This window comes from Episyrphus balteatus, chromosome 2, assembly GCF_945859705.1.
Source record: "Episyrphus balteatus chromosome 2, idEpiBalt1.1, whole genome shotgun sequence".
Taxonomy (NCBI): Eukaryota; Metazoa; Arthropoda; class Insecta; order Diptera; family Syrphidae; genus Episyrphus; species Episyrphus balteatus.
The window spans coordinates 45,821,570-45,841,112 of record NC_079135.1 but is presented as its reverse complement, the minus strand read 5'-3'; the positions used below and the strand labels follow the sequence as shown (position 1 = coordinate 45,841,112).

The 19,543-nt window shown below is 32.5% G+C and overlaps 1 protein-coding gene across 1 annotated transcript; it reads left to right on the top strand.

The window, feature by feature from the left end:
• The first annotated feature begins 1,123 nt into the window (after positions 1–1,123).
• Positions 1,124–8,966, top strand: LOC129909416 (uncharacterized). The gene is made up of 2 exons (XM_055986502.1): positions 1,124–1,204; positions 6,078–8,966. The coding sequence occupies exons 1-2, from the start codon at positions 1,124–1,126 to the stop codon at positions 8,964–8,966; spliced, it is 2,970 nt and encodes a 989-aa protein (XP_055842477.1).
• Positions 8,967–19,543: the final 10,577 nt, after the last annotated feature.

Here is a 19,543-nt window from a genome sequence, read left to right as displayed (position 1 = left end):
AATTTTTGACGCCTTTTCCAAGTAAATTTAGTCAACATTTAGTACACACACTTTTTTTTGTTTTTTTTACTTATTAATTATTATTATTAATTATTGCTGACATTTTGTTCGAAAAAAAAAATATTTTATATGGTTTATAAAGACAAGTAAAACTTAAATAAAATATTTAATTTTGAAAAAAAAAAAAAACTGAAAATATCTGTTTATATTATTACCTAATTTATTTTTGTTTGCTAAAATTTCGCTTCATTTCTGATATGGGACTCGTCACTCGTCCTTATTTTACACCACCAAACGGTTAGGTATATGCACAGAACATCTTGCTTAGTGTGAAATACTTAGAAGCTTCCAATTTCACAATAGACAGTACCGTTTCGTGTAGATATCCTTGAAAAAAAAAGTTAAGATACCTTAGGCTGGAATTGAATTTGAATCTCCGGCAGCATAACAGTTCATCGCCTTATCGGCATCGCACTTACAATTACGTCTCACGAATCTCCAGAAATTATTCAGATCTATAGAAATAAATAAAAATAGGAGTCGTTAAAAAAATTATGGCATCTAAAATAGATTTCGGTCTAAACATCAAATGAGTAAAGTTCCATTTTTACGACTTGAAACTTAATTTCACTAAATTTGAAATTTAATATCCTTATCATAGCTGACCATATTTAACCATAATACAGTTTCTATGCATGTGTGTATGTGTAAAATTCATTTTAATTTTCAAATACACAGGAAGTTGAAAAAAAATGCCCAAAAAAAATACCTACACACAAGAAAAAAAAAAAAAATATTTGAAACCAAATAAAAAATTTATGTCATCACACTTTCTTGGTTTTTATAGGGTTTTTTCTTCTTTTTTTTTTCTTCTCAACAAAACTGTATGTTGTTTATACTCGACAATAAATGTCAGAAAAAAAAACCTACAAACTGAAATTTTATTTTCACGATGTCATAAAACAACTTCCTTCTCTATACCACTACCACATTCAACCCGAAAGTTAGACATCAGGAGCATCATCAACAACATCACTACTTCCCAATTTCATAAAATATATATAATTCGTTCCAGAGAGCACAAATAATTTCCAACCGATTGGCTAAGGATTATTACGATACGATGCCTCCATTCGTCAAGGAATCATGCCGGAGTCAATTATACTCCGATGATGATGATCCTCAATCACTCAATGTGTATATGGTGTGTGTGTTGTATATTTTGTATCGTTCCACATGTCGATGTTAAATTTTACATATCACTTTATTTTTTTTTAGTCTTTTCTCATAGTAAACCTCCCGTTTCCCTCTTTTTCAGTAACAACATGAAGCTTAACACACATAGAAACGTAATGTCCTTGTTCGAACCGAATGTTTAAGTAAATCAAAATGTGAAAATTCAAAAAGAGGAAAAGTCATAATAAAATTTGACACCCTTCCTCTTGCCTCTGCGTCGTCGTTGCCAACGCAAAAGGCTTCGCTACCAAAGAGATGAGAGTGTTCAAGGACTTTCTATAACGCGTAAATGATTTCCGGCGGAATTTCCAAAACACATAACACACATACCGTAATAATATGATGACAAGGATGATGCGAGACTAATATTCTCGCTATATTCCCACGTCTTGTTTTGGTACCATCAAAAATACTTACGAGTATACCAAAGTGTTATAAGAAAATAATTTCCCAAACACAAACCGGAAACGTTAAGGAAGAAAACAACAAATTGATAAACAAATTGAAACAACGGCAAAGTTGTAGGATAAATACCACGAGTTCAATAAATCATTGATGGAAATTTTTCTTTCCCTTCTAAAGGATAAATTAGCTACCTTCCTCCCTTTCCCCTGTTAGAAAAAAAAGGACCCACATTCGACACATAAAATGACTGCGTAGAAGTTAAGGGCTTCTGATAGTAGGTACATATAGCGAATGGGTGGAATTTGTGGGAGGTTTGTTCTTCATTCAGCCCACTTAAACTTTGTTTCTACTTTGTTGGTGTATCCTTTTTAGAACAGCAGAACATTGGGAATTACACAACATCTCTTTTTCTGTCAGTCATGTGAGAAATATCCTTTGAGATATGATTTATGTCCCGAGACCTCGATAAAGAATGCCGCCGCTACTCATTCCTCTGATTTAGGGTGGAAACACATCTATAAGATGAAGTGGAAGAAGTATAGAAGATGAAAAAAAAACCTCGATTTGTCTTACTTGACTTTCCAACTGGTTGGGCTTTGCCTTTAATTTAACCACAGACCACACCATACTCTAGGTCTTTCAGAACATTGCGGTTTGTTGCATGGTTTTTCTATCGTTTGGCCTTTTTTTTAGAAAGGACATAAGGAGTAACATGAATTTATTGCTTATTCATCCAGGAATTGGAGGGTTTCTTTTTTTGAAATCTTATAGAAATTTTAAAATTCTGTTCAACAGGGTGTAAAAAGTTCTTTGAACTTGGAAATAAAATGTCATTTAAGTTGATCATATCTCTTTTTTTTTTGGAACCCTCTGGTTTTAAGAAACTGATGGTGAAAATCTGCAATTCATTACTTCTATACCTAGATAAGTTTTTATCGGTCTTTTGACAATTTCTGTTGAAGTGTATAAAATGGCAGTGATGTTCAACAATTTAATCTTCATTTTAACATAAATTAACCATTTTGATAAACACTTAAGTCTCAATATCTCAAGAACGGCTTGTCACACATGAAGAATTTTGTATTTTATTTGTTTACTTAAACTTATATATAATAAATAAATTAAGCCTACAAATCTTCTGAATTTTTTGAACGTTTTAACTTTTAATTTAAAGAAATTTATTTTTTTAATAAGAAAATCTTGTTATTTTTATGTGAAGCCATTCTAATTAAAAAATAATTGGCATCCAGTGAGTATAGATCCTACAACTCTTAGGTCACTAGGTTAGTGCTATACTCAAAAATGCATCTGACAAAAAAAAAAAAATATCTACACTGAGGAAAAAAACGCAACGTAAAATGTATTATGGTCAACGTTGATTTAATGTTGAAAAAATAACATGAAAAATCTTTAAATTAAAATTGAAACAACCTTATGCCTAATTTCCAACAGTGAGATAGCGCGTTGGTAAAGCATTCGCATTGAGACCAAAGAATTGTGGGTTCGATCCCTAGTGGCTGCCAATTTTTTTCTTTTTTTTTATTTAAATTGATGCTTTTTTAAAAGCTGAAACAACTTTGATTTAACGATGTTTTATAACGGCAAACCACTTTAAAATAACGATGTTCTACTTTGATTTTAAAATTTTCGTCTTCAACGCAAAATCTTTCCGAAAAATAGTTGAATCAACGTGGTTTTCGTTGATTTTAAATTGTTTTTCCCTTAGTGTACCATTTATTTATTTTAAATGATTTAATTTTTCTGAGAAAATCTTTAAACATTAATAAAAATTAATAAATTCTAGTAGTTTTTTTTTTTAAGAAAATTTTTATTAAAATTATGTGAAGTTCATTTTTATTTTTAACGGATGCCGTTTACTTTAATAAGAAATCGTATCGTTTTAAAAAGATTTGATTTAAAGTGGGCAGCATCTCATTTTAAAGTGCCTTTTTTTCTCTTTGTATAGAGTATAGTTGTCATTAACATTATTTGAATGTTGCCCACGAGCACTGTGGCATATACGTGCCATTTTTTTGTGTTTTATTTTATTTTATTTTATTTTATTTTATTTTATTTTATTTTATTTTATTTTATTTTATTTTATTTTATTTTATTTTATTTTATTTTATTTTATTTTATTTTATTTTATTTTATTTTATTTTTATTTATTCGGTTTTACTAAATATGAAAGAGTTGCGGACGAGAAGACGGTTGAAATTGGAGTTTAATGAAATCTGGCTCCGAAATCAAGGAGAATAACCATAATTATATGGAGAAACAACCCAGATATTAAAATATTTTTTCAAAAAACCACTGCCGGAACTTGCTACGACCGACAGATGGTTCTTAATTTCAAACTATAAAGTGTTTTTTTCAGTCAAAATTTTTTTCAGAGAAGTGTAAAAGTTTTTAATCGTTCACATTGCTCTGATTTTTTGATGCAAAATTCGTTTTTTTTTTTTTCGGAAACCTATCCGATTTATAAGTCTGCAATTTTATTTATTCAATATAATGACGAAGGTTAAAAACCTCACTGTTAAAATTAAGAAAAAAATATGTTGTTATTATTCCTTCTAACTAGTGCCGTGCAGCATGCATTTAAAAGACCTTAGTTCCTACAGGCATATATGTAGTTAAAATTATTAAATTATTATTTTTAATTTTTTTTTTTAAATTTAGGTATAAAATAAATAAATAAAAATTGATTATATAAAAATTTTTTAACATCAGAAAGCACAGAAAAGATCCGAAAAGTACAAGTTTTTGTGTTTCATGAAAAAAATCTCGCCCCAACTTGTTACAATCTGTCATCTGTCTTGTTCAGAACAGAAAAGCTCACATTGTTCTGCTCCTACTTTTGGGGTACAGCAAGTGAGTGAAAAGTGTCAATGTCATCTGCTTGTTTGATTGTGATAAAACAAAGAGAAAATAAGATTTTAAAAAGTGAATTTCTTAATAATTTTTGATTAATAACAAAAAAAAAAAAAAAAATTACGGGAGTATTAAAAGTGCTAGTAAATCATTTATTTTATTAAAAAAAACTTTTCAAGAAATGATTTTTGAATACAAAATTTTGCAACTGATATAGACAACTGTCAATTTTTTTAATTACCAAGTTGAACTTTTCTGTTCTTTCTTGTTCTGACAGTATTTACAAACTTGTGCTGCTCTTTTCTGTGCTAGATTTTTTTCATTAAACAGACCTTTAGTTTCATGTGTCAAAAAAAAAAAATTTCTTTTTTATAAATCAAAACAAAAAAACTGTATAGTTAAATAACGATATTAAAATTTCTTTTCTTTCATTCATTGCTAGGTAAACAAGAAAAACAATTATTAAAAAAGGAACTTTCACAGTACCAGTTAGTTTCCACTGGATCAGTGGAAAGATGCGAGGTAATTAAAGAACTTCCTGAAGGGATGGTATTTTTGACAGAAATGTCAACAAATTGTTTTGAAAATTAATATGTTTTTGGATGCTTTACTACTCGTAGACCATAACTACCAAAATCCAAAATTTAAACCCAAAGAGACAACATAATGAGATATCAATGGCTCAATTATTTTTATGTCAGCACTCTTTTCACTATAATTTAATAAATAATAAATAACTAGGTTCATAAATTGAAAATTTAGTTTTGTGGTTTCACACTAAAAGTACCTACCTATATGTATATAAAACAAAAAAAAAATGTTTTGCGTTTTGCATTAATCGGACACAAAAAACTAATAATCTTTATAACACATAATTCAAAGTTACAAAAACAAAAAAAAAATTATTGATTATTATGAAAATAGAAAACAAAACTATTAGCCCCAAAGCGGAATTACGTTTATGCCAAATTATCATCAATTCAGTGACAGCAATTATTTATACATCAATCCTCAGGCTAAAGAGGCTTGTCATCTCTAAATACTCTTAGCTCGCACACACGAAACTATTTTCGTCTAGACTCTGTCTAGGGTCCCATATTGATTGAAGGTACGTGTATTTCCGCTTCATGTATCTCATGTGTGCCTTTATAGATTGCCCATTGATTTGTCTAAAAACAACCTTCATGTATCAACAACACTTCAGATAGTTTTTTTGTTTTTTGATCAGCCTCTCTTCAAGTTGCCAAGAAGAGTGATGTATTTTGAGTTTTGACCATCACTACTTGAGCTATTTTAAAGAGTTTTTGCCTATCAAGATTTTAGTGAGGGTGGGGGCTTAGTATTATGATTTGGCGAAGAAACTTTGTTTAATGAAAATGATGTGCTAAATGGATAAACGGTTATAATTTTTTTCGCGATATAAATACCAGTGATTTGAATTAACAAATCATTCTCAACTGGGGCTTGCTTGCGGGTTATAGCTTTTAGTTGAATTTGCAAAATGGTAAATTAGATATAATTTGTGGGATAATTGATTATTTTTTTAAACGATTTTTTGTTTACAGAGAACAATCGTATTAGTCTGTTTGTTTGCGGTGGCAGCAACTGCTGCGGTTTTGCCTGAAGCAAGTTATTTGCCCCCTGCGGAGAAGCTTTCCAGTGAATATCTTCCACCATCGGAGGAATTAGCAGAAGTGAAAGAAGCTTTAGAAGAGACTTTAGACTCTGCTGCTCTAGCAGATGATGGATACCGTTACAAGACTATCCGTAAACTGAAATACCGTGTACGTCGTGATGTCTCAGAACTAGTTGCTCCCGAATATTTGCCACCAGCAGAAGAAGTCGCCGAAGTGAAAGAAGCTGTCGAAACCACTGAAGCCCCCGAAGAATCTGCCGTTCTTGCCGATGATGGATACCGTTACAAGACTATCCGTAAACTGAAATACCGTGTACGTCGTGATGTCTCAGAACTTGTTGCTCCTGAATATTTGCCACCAGCAGAAGAAGTCGCCGAAGTGAAAGAAGCTGTCGAAACCACTGAAGCCCCCGAAGAATCTGCCGTTCTTGCCGATGATGGATACCGTTACAAGACTATCCGTAAACTGAAATACCGTGTACGTCGTGATGTCTCAGAACTAGTTGCTCCCGAATACTTGCCACCAGCAGAAGAAGTCGCCGAAGTGAAAGAAGCTATTGAAACCACTGAAGCCCCTGTAGATACTGCCGTTCTTGCTGATGATGGATACCGTTACAAGACGATCCGTAAGTTGAAATACCGTCAACGTCGTGATGTCTCAGAACTTGTTGCTCCCGAATACTTGCCACCAAGTGAGGAGATCGCTGTTAAAGAAGCTGTAGAAACTACTGAGGCCCCTGAAGAATCTGCCGTTCTTGCTGATGATGGATACCGTTACAAGACCATCCGTAAACTGAAATACCGTCATCGTCGTGATGTTTCAGAACTTGTTGCTCCCGAATATTTGCCACCAGCAGAAGAAGTCGCTGAAGTTAAAGAAGCTATCGAAACCACTGAAGCCCCCGAAGAATCTGCCGTTCTTGCCGATGATGGATACCGTTACAAGACCATCCGTAAATTGAAATATCGTGTACGTCGTGATGTCTCAGAACTAGTTGCTCCCGAATACTTGCCACCAGCAGAAGATGTCGCTGAAGTTAAAGAAGCTATCGAAGCCACTGAAACCCCTGAAGATTCTGCGGTTCTTGCCGATGATGGATACCGTTACAAGACCATCCGTAAATTGAAATACCGTCAGCGTCGTGACGTCTCAGAACTTGTTGCTCCCGAATATTTGCCACCAGCAGAGGAAGTCGCTGAAGTTAAAGAAGCTATCGAAACCACTGAAGCCCCCGAAGAATCTGCCGTTCTTGCCGATGATGGATACCGTTACAAGACCATCCGTAAATTGAAATATCGTCAGCGTCGTGACGTCTCAGAACTTGTTGCTCCCGAATATTTGCCACCAGCAGAAGATGTCGCTGAAGTTAAAGAAGCTATCGAAGCCACTGAAACCCCTGAAGATTCTGCGGTTCTTGCCGATGATGGATACCGTTACAAGACCATCCGTAAATTGAAATACCGTCAGCGTCGTGACGTCTCAGAACTTGTTGCTCCCGAATATTTGCCACCAGCAGAAGAAGTCGCTGAAGTGAAAGAAGCTATCGAAACCACAGAAGCCCCTGAAGAATCTGGCGTTCTTGCGGATGATGGATACCGTTACAAGACCATTCGTAAGTTGAAATACCGTGTACGTCGTGACGTCTCAGAACTTGTTGCTCCCGAATACTTGCCACCAGCAGAAGAAGTCGCTGAAGTTAAAGAAGCTATCGAAACCACAGAAGCCCCTGAAGAATCTGGCGTTCTTGCTGATGATGGATACCGTTACAAGACCATTCGTAAGTTGAAATACCGTCAACGTCGTGACGTCTCAGAACTTGTTGCTCCCGAATATTTGCCACCAGCAGAAGAAGTTGCTGAAGTTAAAGAAGCTATCGAAACCACAGAAGCCCCAGAAGAATCTGCTGTTCTTGCTGATGATGGATACCGTTACAAGACCATCCGTAAATTGAAATACCGTCAACGTCGTGACGTCTCAGAACTTGTTGCTCCCGAATACTTGCCACCAACTGAGGAAGTCGCTGAAGTTAAGGAAGCTATCGAAACCACAGAAGCACCCGAAAATTCTGCCGTTCTTGCCGATGATGGATACCGTTACAAGACCGTCCGTAAATTGAAATACCGTCAACGCCGTGATGTCTCAGAACTTGTTGCTCCCGAATACTTGCCACCAGCAGAAGAAGTCGCTGAAATTAAGGAAGCTATCGAGACCAATGAAGCCCCTGAAGAATCTGCCGTTCTTGCCGATGATGGAAACCGTTACAAGACCATTCGTAAGTTGAAATACCGTCAACGTCGTGACGTCTCAGAACTTGTTGCTCCTGAATACTTGCCACCAACTGAGGAAGTCGCTGAAGTTGAAGAAGCTGTTGAAACTACTGAAGCACCCGAAGAATCCGCGGTTCTTGCTGATGATGGATACCGTTACAAAACCATCCGCAAATTGAAATACCGTCAACGTCGTGATGTGTCCGTAATCGCCAACGAATATCTTCCTCCTGTAGAAGAAGTCTCTTCTGAGTACATCCCACCTTCAGAAGTCAAAGAAGCCTCTGAAGGTCCTGAAGAATCCGCTGCACTTGCTGATGATGGGTACCGTTACAAAACCATCCGTAAATTGAAATACCGTCAACGCCGTGATGTCTCAGAGATTATTGCTCCCGAATACCTGCCACCAGTTGAGAAATCTGCCTCAGAGTACTTACCACCATGTGAGGAAGTAGCTGAGGTTACCGAAATCCCTGCTGAGCAATCTGCGGTACTAGCCGATGATGGATATCGTTATAAAACCGTTAAAAGAATAAGATATAGGCAATAGATCTAATCCTTTTAAGACCGCATAAAACCTCATCCGCACTATTTAAAACCATGCACGAAGTACAACTTGAAATAAATTAAGATCACAGATAAAATTCTTGTTGTTTGGTTTTTTTTAACAATTACTGGTCAAATAACCAGAAAACTGTTTATTTTAAAAATTTTTCTTCTCAGCTGTTATATGATTCCTATTTCAACATTGCATTTGAAGTTAATAGCTCAGAAACTATACACCAATTATAAGTTGGTCTCTGCGGAAGATATAAATGTGTTTTAGACTGCTTTTATAATTTTAACAAAATAAATCAACATCAATCATTTGCCTTTCATATGTAGTTCAACAAAAATCACAATAAAACCGAAGCAGTTAATGAAGGAATTTTTTTTGGCAATTATAACTTACAGGAAATATCAGTAGGTATTTGAACAACAAACAACCACATGTTATTTTTAGAATTCAAAGCCAAATTATTTCAACCTATCATTCATCCCAATCAAATGAATCATTAGAAAATTCCTCAATATCCTTTTTGTGATGTGAAATGCAACAATATCCAGGTACCTTCATATCAAATTTGGCAACATAGCTCATTCATTTCACAAAAATATTTATACACCGTGCATGAGGCTGAATATATCGTTGCGCTTGACTACAAATGCTTGCCAATCGATGAGCCGACAGGAGGCAAGGCAATATATATTCCGCTAGCGAAAAGTATTGAACTGAAACATCATCATTTATACCGGCGAGATACAAGGATATTCTCTCTCTTGTTTTGCCTGATGTGAACCTCGAGACTAGACCACTTTTGCCTTTTACCTCTATCGAATAATTTTAAATATTTCATATTATATACACACGCGATAGTTATACCTAATAGAAAAGAAAAAAGAAATAGCGAAAAAAAAAATTAACCGAGCAAAAAATTCCATTCAACCAACCTACACCTCTGTTTTCCGCTCTCGCTCATATAGTGTCAAGCCTTATAAATTTCCTTCTATAAAGAATATCAAATAAATTGCATCTAAGCGAGAGTATAAAGCGCTTCTATAGGCCTTCTATAGACAATGATACAATACATCGCACATACATGCATATACGGAACAGACGGTCCAGCCGGAATAACTCAACAAGATCGAAATGGGGGAGACATAAAAAAAGACTGCCATGAGAGTGGAAAAAATAAAATGTCCCGAGAATAAAATAAATGCCAATAACTAGGCATACTGGCTGGCCCCTCTCAGGCCGGCAACAGGAAAGGTATTGTTGCATGATACCTACACTAGCACAAAGGCTCATTTCATAAAAAGAAATGCCGGTGTGTCTGGGTATTCTTAAAACTCACCTGCATGTTTGTTGCTTGGGATAAGGTTATGGTTGCCAGACTACAGTTTCAAAATGAAAATATAAATGTATCAATATCAGTATCAGTATCAGTATCAATTTTAGTATCAGTATCAGTATCAGTATCAGTATCAGTATCAGTATCAGTATCAGTATCAGTACCAGTATCAGTATCAGTATCAGTATCAGTATCAGTATCAGTATCAGTATCAGTATCAGTATCAGTATCAGTATCAGTATCATTATCAGTATCAGTATCAGTATCAGTATCAGTGATTTTTTTAATATTATTCCGGAATTTCAAAAGATTTTCACCAAATATAAGACATCTGGCAACCATTCAGGAAAAAACCATCATAAAGGATGCGCTGGTCAATAGATAAACACAACCGAGACACACACAATCACCTTTCTGTTTTGAAATACAAAAAAGAAAAACAACATATGTATGTTCGAGATGCAGGAGAGTTTGTGGGACTTGGGGGCTACAAAAAAGGATATTTAAGCATCGTTCTATAAAATAAATTAACCTGTGTGAAACGTTATGCTTTGGTGAATCGATTGAATTCCCCGGATACTGGTTCTCTCCCAGCTTATGTTTATACGTCTATGGAATGACCCTTACATTCAATTTTATAGCTACACATTCAAGTACGGGGAATACGGTATTAGAGGCTTTCGGACATCCTTTTTCCCTTATTCCATCTCCTCTTGTCATCGAACTAACAATATAAGTTTTAGAGAAAGAAGAGAACGTGTGGTGTAGGTGTTGTGTTGAGTTGAGTTGAGTCTTTCGTTCGTCCGTTCTGTTTGTCGGTTTGTTTGTCCTGTGTCCATGGCTTCAAAAAAGGATTAAATACTCTCTCTCCTTCCGGTATATATAAAATGTTGGTGTGTTGTATACACAATGCTAGTACTGAGGTGTTAGCTAGCTCTTCTCCCGTATTTGGTCGCCATGTCCCAAGTCCATAGGGTCGGGTCGAGGTATTTAATTTTTGCATCGATAAAGTATTAAGTTGTTCATAAATATTATAGCAGACTATTGCTTGCGTCTAGTCTGTGGGTGATGGTTTGTATATTGGTCCCAAAGAACGATATAAATATGTATGATCCTACTTTTAACTCAAAGCTTGCTGCTTACTGACGCATACACACTCCGTCAGGTGGGCGACTATAAAATAATATTTCGATCAGTGTGCTGTTGGTCCTTGTGTATGTTGATGGGTATAAAGGATACCTTATCTAAACCATCTATAACCCATTTGAAACGTTTGAAAGTTTATTTGAAAATTTATTATGTATGCACAATAAATGTGTGCTGGTGTAGGTTTCTCAGTATAGTGGACATGAAACAAAAAAAAAAAAAAAGATCCAAGTTTTTTTCGTGTTATTTCTACAAAAAAAAAAGTAAAAGAAATGAACATGAAGTTGAACATGACAATTCCAGGAGTTATCTTGTAATAAATTTATCGTTTAAGAAATTATGGTTGTTTTTTGTCTCCTTTGGCAAAAAAAAACTTTATTGCTTCGGGCGTATGAATATTTTATTGAATCAATAAAAAAGTTTTATTTATATTCTTTTTGGCTGCAAGTATTGAAATATTGTTTTTATATACCTAATAACTGTCACAAGAAGTAGAAAGTAGGAGACAGTTGAATGAGAAGGTGTTCAAAAAAGACGGAAAAGATAGTTCTCGATTAAAACTATGAATGGGTCCATTTAAAAAGTTCTTTAATAAAATATTCAAAAAGGTCAAAGAGTGATGCTACAATTTTTTTTGTTGTCCAAATTGAGGATCAAAGCTATTTTTTATTATTTTTAAAACTCTTTTGATCCATTTCAAATTTTTATAGGAGTGATTATTGATATAATTAATCGATTGGACTCTCAAGTTGGACACCATTTTAAATTGGGAATTTAAAGGTTGTGACTTGCAATCTCTCTGTCATTTTTGGTCGTTGGTTTATTGGTGGTTTGGCGCTGGTTCGGTAGAGTTCCATTTTTAATTGGGGCTCTTCAAACTTTTCCGCTAAGGCTTTGTCATCGGTGAATGTGAAGTTACCGTTAATGGATGTGCTTGCTTGTTGGTGTCGGTAATGAAGGTTTTTCCTGATGAAGGTTTTGATTTTCCGAAATAGGTAAGTTTGGTACTGGTTTGATAGCCCTGGGCCCTATTTCACCAATTTACAAATTTGTAATTACAAGTAATTTCCACAATATTTGTGAAAAAAAAAAAACGATAAATTTTGTTTCACAAGTTTCTTGTGATCACAAAATTGTACTTGTAAACTACAATTTTAAATTTGTGAAAAAAAACCATTTTCTGTTTTACCGAAACTTGTATTTTACAAGTAACAAATTTGTGAGCTTTCAAGTTTCTTGTTGGTATCTGTTTCACCAAACAAAAAAAATTACAAGTTTCTATTTATTTGTGAAAATTTTCTACAAGAGTCAAGACGTATGTCATTTTTGATACAAAATTGTAAAAATCGTGTCTTGAGTTTTTAAAGTGTTTAAAATGACTTCACGTCGAAGGCCTATATTTTTTTTAGAAAGGCTGTTTAGGTATATATTATTTTTATTCAGGGTTGTAAAAATATCAATTAAAAAAAAAATACATTTAAAATTTAAAAAGAAAGAATAAGTTAGTTACAAAATATTTGTTGCAATTGAAAACAAAATTGCATTATATAAAATTTGTATTGCAATTGAAAATTTTGTTTGCATAAGAAAAAAATATTTATTTAATATATGTTATTATACTATATTATTCATTAAAAAAAATGTAATTGAAGCTGAAAAATATTTGCAATGAAAATAAAATTTTTGTTGCAAATAAAAATATTTTGCATACAAAAAAATGTATTGCAAATAAAAATTTTCTGCATTGAAAAAAAAAAAATATCAATGCAAAATATGTGCATTAAATTCGACGAATGTTAAGAAATAATGCACTTATTTTGTATTTATTTTTTTTTTTTTTTTTTCAATACAGACAAATTTTTATTTGCGTTATCATTTTTTTGCAAGATGTTTTTAGTTGCAAACATTTTTTTTTTCTAATGCAAATTTTTTTCAGTTTCAATAAATATTTTTTATTAATACAATTTTTCTATTTTTTATTTGAATAAGGTTGGCATATTTGTAGTCCTTCATTTCTTAGGTATATTATTTTATTAATTTTCCTCAGTGTCAGTATTTAGAATTTTGTTTGGCATTTAAAAAATTTTCTTATTTGATCAAACTAAAAAGATATCACAGAATTAGTTATTTAACAATTTTTCGTTTAAAATAGGGTTGCCACATACAAGCTCCAGTTTTAAAAGTGGCAATCCCATTTTTTTTTGTATATATTCTATATCAAGTTATCTTTCATTTGAAAACAATTTTAACCTCTATCTAAATGAGTAAATTAACTCGACAGTCACCGCCAAGACTATAAAGAGCTTTACAAGTTAGTAAGAAAAACTTGTTCTTTACAAGAAAAAAATATTATTGGTGAAACCGTAATTCTACAAATTTGTGGCTTTTAAAAGTTAGTTGTAATGTTTTTTTCAATAATCACAAATTTGTGAATTACTTATTTGTACTTTGTGAAACAGAATTCCATTGTACAAATTTGTACCTACTTGTGATCTACAAGTTACAAATTTGTGCTTTTAACTTGTAGTTGGTGAAATAGGGTACCTACTGGTAGAAAATGCCATTGAAGTGTTTCACAGAGATCCAGGTCCTAAACATAATTTTAACATAGGCTTTCAATGTGGTGCGGCTCTCAAGCAGCCGTATGGCGGTGGCGGTTTAGTTCCATTTTACTCGAGTGGTTGTTATTTTTGTTGATTCTAGTTCTACCGAGAAGTGGGTTAAAACAAATGTGTTAAAAATAACGTAGTCTTGGTTAAAAACTACTTAGTTCTCGTTGCTAAAATCAACGTAGTCGTATCGGTTAAGTTAAATTGTTTAAAGTTACCATTTTAGAAGGTTATTTTAACCCATCAATTTGTTTATATTGATTAAGAAACTCGGTTAAAATTTGAGATTTTAGTAAAATTAAACAATTTTGAATAACCGAGTCGATTCGTGTAATTTTAAACGGGGTTAGTTTGCAGGTGCTATATTAGCAATCTTCTCTGTTAATTTTACACGAGTTTTACTTTGTTTTTAACCGATTATTTTTCTGCGTGTATCATTAAAAGCGATTGCTTAATAGTTTGTTATAGTAGTCTATTCATCGTTGTGTAATATAACGCCCTCTGGAGGCAAAATCATAAACTTATTCTTTTATTTGTATTTAAAGGATTTTGGAAAACTTTCAATATCCTACACGGAGAACAAAATGTCACCTTAAAATAAGATGATGCGCACATTAAATTTCACCACCTTAAAATAAGGTAATATCCGCTTAAAACAAGGTGATTCCACTTAAACTCAGTTAAATTTAATGTGAACTTCATTTTATTTTAATGTGAATGTTCATCTTAAAAATACCGACAAAAAATAAAAATTTTAAAATTATATTCACACTTTAGCTTTACTTGCAGTTTATTATTTCTAACAGTGAGATAAGGCAATCGAATAGTAACGCAACAGTTGTAGGTTTGATCCCCGGTTGCGCATTCAAGAAATTAATGTGACTTGTCACCTTAATTTAAGGTGAAAGGCATCTTAGCAAAAAAAACATTCTATCCTTCATCCTTCCAAAAAAAAAAAAACTGCTGTAGACCTAACATCCTAAGTCTTCACAAAATGTGTAACAGTAGATTTTTGAAAGTACTTTGTCAAACTTAACATTTCCATTCCCTTTCTGAGTGTTCATCATTGTTAAAGATTAACAAAAGCACTCAAATCCATCACACGCACTTAAACCTAATTATAAAATTGCATCGCAATACCAAAACACTCTTTCGCCACTCTTATCATTATAAATTTTTTTTTTATTTTTGCAATTTCGCAAATATCTGCGCATAACAAACAAATCAATAATATTTTTGAAATTATTTGCGAATAATGTGATTGATTGATTCCCCACCATTAACCCGGACCGGATTCGAATTGGATCCCTGTGGTGTTACAAATTTCGTTTGGTTTTATTAAGCTATACAACAGGAGGTGGTATTGGCACCTCCTCTTTTTGTCCTGCGAGCCTGAGATTGATGTATGTAGTACAAATGTACGAACATGTGTATAGAATGCAGAAAAACACAAACCAAAAGGAAATTAATTTCACAAATCAAGAGAGAGGAGGAGCAGGCAATATATAAATGAATGAGTTAAAAACACTAAATAAAGGTCCTGTGTGATGTTGGCTTGGGTCTGGATCTGATCTGAGCTATAAAAGCCATAAAAACACTCTGCATCAGTTAAGTTATATAAATTTAGTTGTAGCTACATTGAAAAAGGACCATAAGAACCCAGCACGAGGCCAATCCATCTCATTGCAGGATTATTTATGTGAGATTGGCAAATATTTAAGCTAAATTGTTTAGTATCATGCAGGACATTATTATAATCAACTTCATTTGATGGCGGGAACAACATTATAATCGAGTGAGTGGCTTGATGTGTATAGACTGTTTGGACTATTGTAGAGTGTCAAAATGAAAGGTTTGTATAAAGTATCGGAGGACTGAGAGAAGGTATTATCCTGGCTGGAGGAGAGTATTAGTAGTGGAAATTATGTTCATCAGGTTAAACAATAATAAAGTTGTGTAGATCAGAGTCGGGATATAATCGGAAATTACCAGCGATAAAATGAATAATATTCAATGGAATTTGCAATTAGTCATTGTGTTAACATGGCAGAGCATAAAAGCCGGATTGTTGTTGGATTCTGATGGTCAACAGCGGCGGCCGCCCGCCGCCAAATAGGGACCTATTGTAATCATCATTGTCGCGTCTGTCGTCATCAGTCTCGGTATAGGGATGAATGTTTGAACAATGGAGAAATCATTTTAATACACGCGTCGCCATATATAAAGTGTGTTTAGTGTGACGAAAGCCTTTTGTTTCATACAAAGCTGATTTATTATCGAAGCCATTATATAATATGACATTTTGTATTCTTTTTCAATTTGAGCACAAATTTGAATAGACTCTGATGATCTGCGGAGCATGTAAGTCAATAGGATTTAAATTTTGTAGATGGAAAATCATGAATTGATTAAATGATACTAAATAAAATGGTGAACGAAGAGACTTTAAGGAGCGAATTCAGACAACGGAATAGTTGATATTATTGTTTTTTACATATTTTAGCCTACAAATGGTTGAAGTTATTTCATAAGTTTTTGGTTTTTGAAAGTTTTTGAAGTCAACCGAGGTATGTGAATATGACGAGAATCCTGCTTCTTGAAATATATCTCAATAAGGATTCAACTTTCGTTATATACAACCCTGTTTTGCAATTACAATGCTATAAGTAATAACTAACAGTGTAACAAAACCCGTGCGTTGTTGGTAATGGATTAAGGGGTTATATCTAATTGTAAGTGGATTTTTTATGAAGACGCATTTAATTATATAAACATAAGAAATACATGTACATGTACATATGTGCTCTTGATTATGAAAGTGGACTAAGTCACTTTTTGCATTGGTTAAAGAAAAACTGAAATACAGTGGACTCTCGCTAACTTAAACATACGATAACTTGAACAATCCAATAACTTGAACATGCTATTTTTTTGAACTTTTTTATTGCTGATTCTATAAGTTGAACAATTAAAATATTTGAAGCTCTATAACTTGAATAAATAAATTGTTTTTCAACAGAAATTTGAATTTCCTCAATAAAGGTTACTACGTTTGTAATTTTGGTTTGCGTCATTTACATTAATTTATTAATAACAAATTGAATTCATACAAAACGAAGACTTTTTTATATGTTCCAGTCACTTAAACAATCCAATAACTTGAACAAGCTTGGTTTCGTATGTGTTCAAGTTAGCGAGATTCCACTGTAATAATTTTCTTATAACTTTTTAACTGTTTTTCTTTTATGAAATCACTGAAGGAGCAATAAAGAAATTAATTTTTTGCAATTTCGCTTTCAAAAAAACTTTAAATAATAATTATTTTTAGGCTAGATTTGATGGCATTTTTAGGAGTGACTTAGTGACTTAATGTATTTAAAGAATTCGGTGTGTATTTAAAAAAAATATTGGGTTCCGTTATTTTTGTAGTAGATCTCCTAGACTACCTCCAAAAAAAAGTGTCTGGCGGTGAGCAGGATATCTCTGATCCAAATCACCTTAAATTAAAAAAACCAAAAGATTAATTTCCAGGATAGAGGAATACAGGTAATGAACGAAGGAATAGTCAAAACTTTGATTTTTGACAAAATGGCGGCTTCCCAAAGAAAAAAATGTTTTTTTTTTACGAAAATTTACAATTTAAAGTGGCTTACAAAATCGAATTATTGTCAAAAACCTTATTCCTTCTTTCATTACCTGACAAAAGTATCTAAGAAAATTGTGTAAAAATTACAAGCCGATTACTCCAGCCGTTTCGGAGAAATTTTTCTCACCGACTTTGAAAACACAATTTCGAGAAAAACGCGTTTAAAAATTTTGGGAACGATGTAAACTTAGTTATAAAGCCTTCACAAATACGTATTTTCTCGGAAACGAATTGCTGTATCAATGTGAAATTCTTTTATACATATTCATGTAGGTACATTCAAAATATGCAAAAAAGTTTATTTATTTTTTTTTTTCAAAATTACAACAATTTAAAATCCCTTAAAATATACTTTTAAAAATTGTTGGAGGAGGCGGTTTGAAAAAAAAAAGTTTTTTATACGGATGTCCGAAATTTCCGAAAAATAAAAGTACATACATAAATATAAAGCTATGTATGAAAATTAAAAAAAAAAATTCAAAAATTCAATTTAATTTCAATTTCAAAAAATGGACTTTTCAAAAAATTTTGATTGAATTTTTGAAAAATACAAAAATTAATTTTTTGAAAATTTTAATTAATTTTAACATTAGGTACCTAAATGTTTTTTAGATTTTTTTTTGCTGAGATTAGTTAAGTTGTTGTTAACGTGGAAGTCAGAAATAAAAACTCATCTGTGCGTCTTCCTCAATCTCAAGCTGCAGAATTTGTTCGACTTTCTCGTAACAAATACGACCGTTTTCAATGAACATTTTTGCACGAAAATATATTAATAATTAAAATGTTACTAAGAAAAATTAAAAAAAAATAATTTACAGATTAAAAAAATCAATTTTTTACGAACAATTTAATTTTATCGAAATTATGCAATTTGTAATTATGTGTTGATTAATATTTCCTTTTCAATGGCATAGATTTTTTTTTTGAAAAGTATTTCAAAATTTTTACATAATAATCATTTTTATCAATTAATCAAAACCAACTTCCATGGATCAAAACTGGGTTTTATGGTTTTTCTCATAGTTTCTATAGCAAGAACTGAACGAAATGGGACCACACTGCATGCACCAGCTTTCCAATACAACTCTCAGTCAAAAGTTATGAGGTAACAAACATAAAAAAACAAAAAAAAATTTTTGTTATTCGAAAAATTAAAGGCATTCCTACTTTGTTTGGAGGTGAAACCATTGATAGAGATGTTTTTTAACTAAGAATAAATTTTATAACATTTTGTATGTATTTTTTTTTTCTTCAAAAAATTATTTGTAATGATTTTTTTTTAATCTTAAGCGACTTTTAACATGAGAGCATTTTATTCGTCGTGTATTTTATTTTAACTTGTAACACTTGAATCAACATTTAATTTATTTATTTTTTTTCAAATACAAAAGTAGCATGGGTGGTAACCATAAAACCAACATTTTATATAAAAGAACTATTGTGGCAACCATACAAAAGTTTAAATTCAGCTGTGTATCCCACAGCCAAAAAAGTATAAAAGCCGAGCTTATTGGCATACAAAGTCATTCTTGTTTGGTGCTTCGCTGTCAATGGTCGGGTTTATTCCACTATTGTTTGAAAAACACCACACTGGAAGCTTGAGTTATTATAAATTAATTGCACACACGTCGGACGGGTTCTCCTCCGCCTTGTTTAGTAGCTGCCTTTGTTTTTTTCTTTGAACAGTCGGGTAATAACCACTGTTATTTAAATTTTTTTTTTCTTAATATTATTATTTTCTTTTCTTTGCTTAATTTTTGAATTGTAATTTTTTTTCTTTGAACAGTCGGGTAATAACCACTGTTATTTAATTTTTTTTTCTTAATATTATTAT

Bases quoted from the DNA above. Each gene is read 5' to 3' on its own strand.
- LOC129909416 (XM_055986502.1), top strand. From the start codon at position 1,124: ATGCCTCCATTCGTCAAGGAATCATGCCGGAGTCAATTATACTCCGAT. The intron at 1,205-6,077 runs GTGTGTGTGTTG...TTTTGTTTACAG, and splicing joins AATCACTCAATGTGTATATG to AGAACAATCGTATTAGTCTG.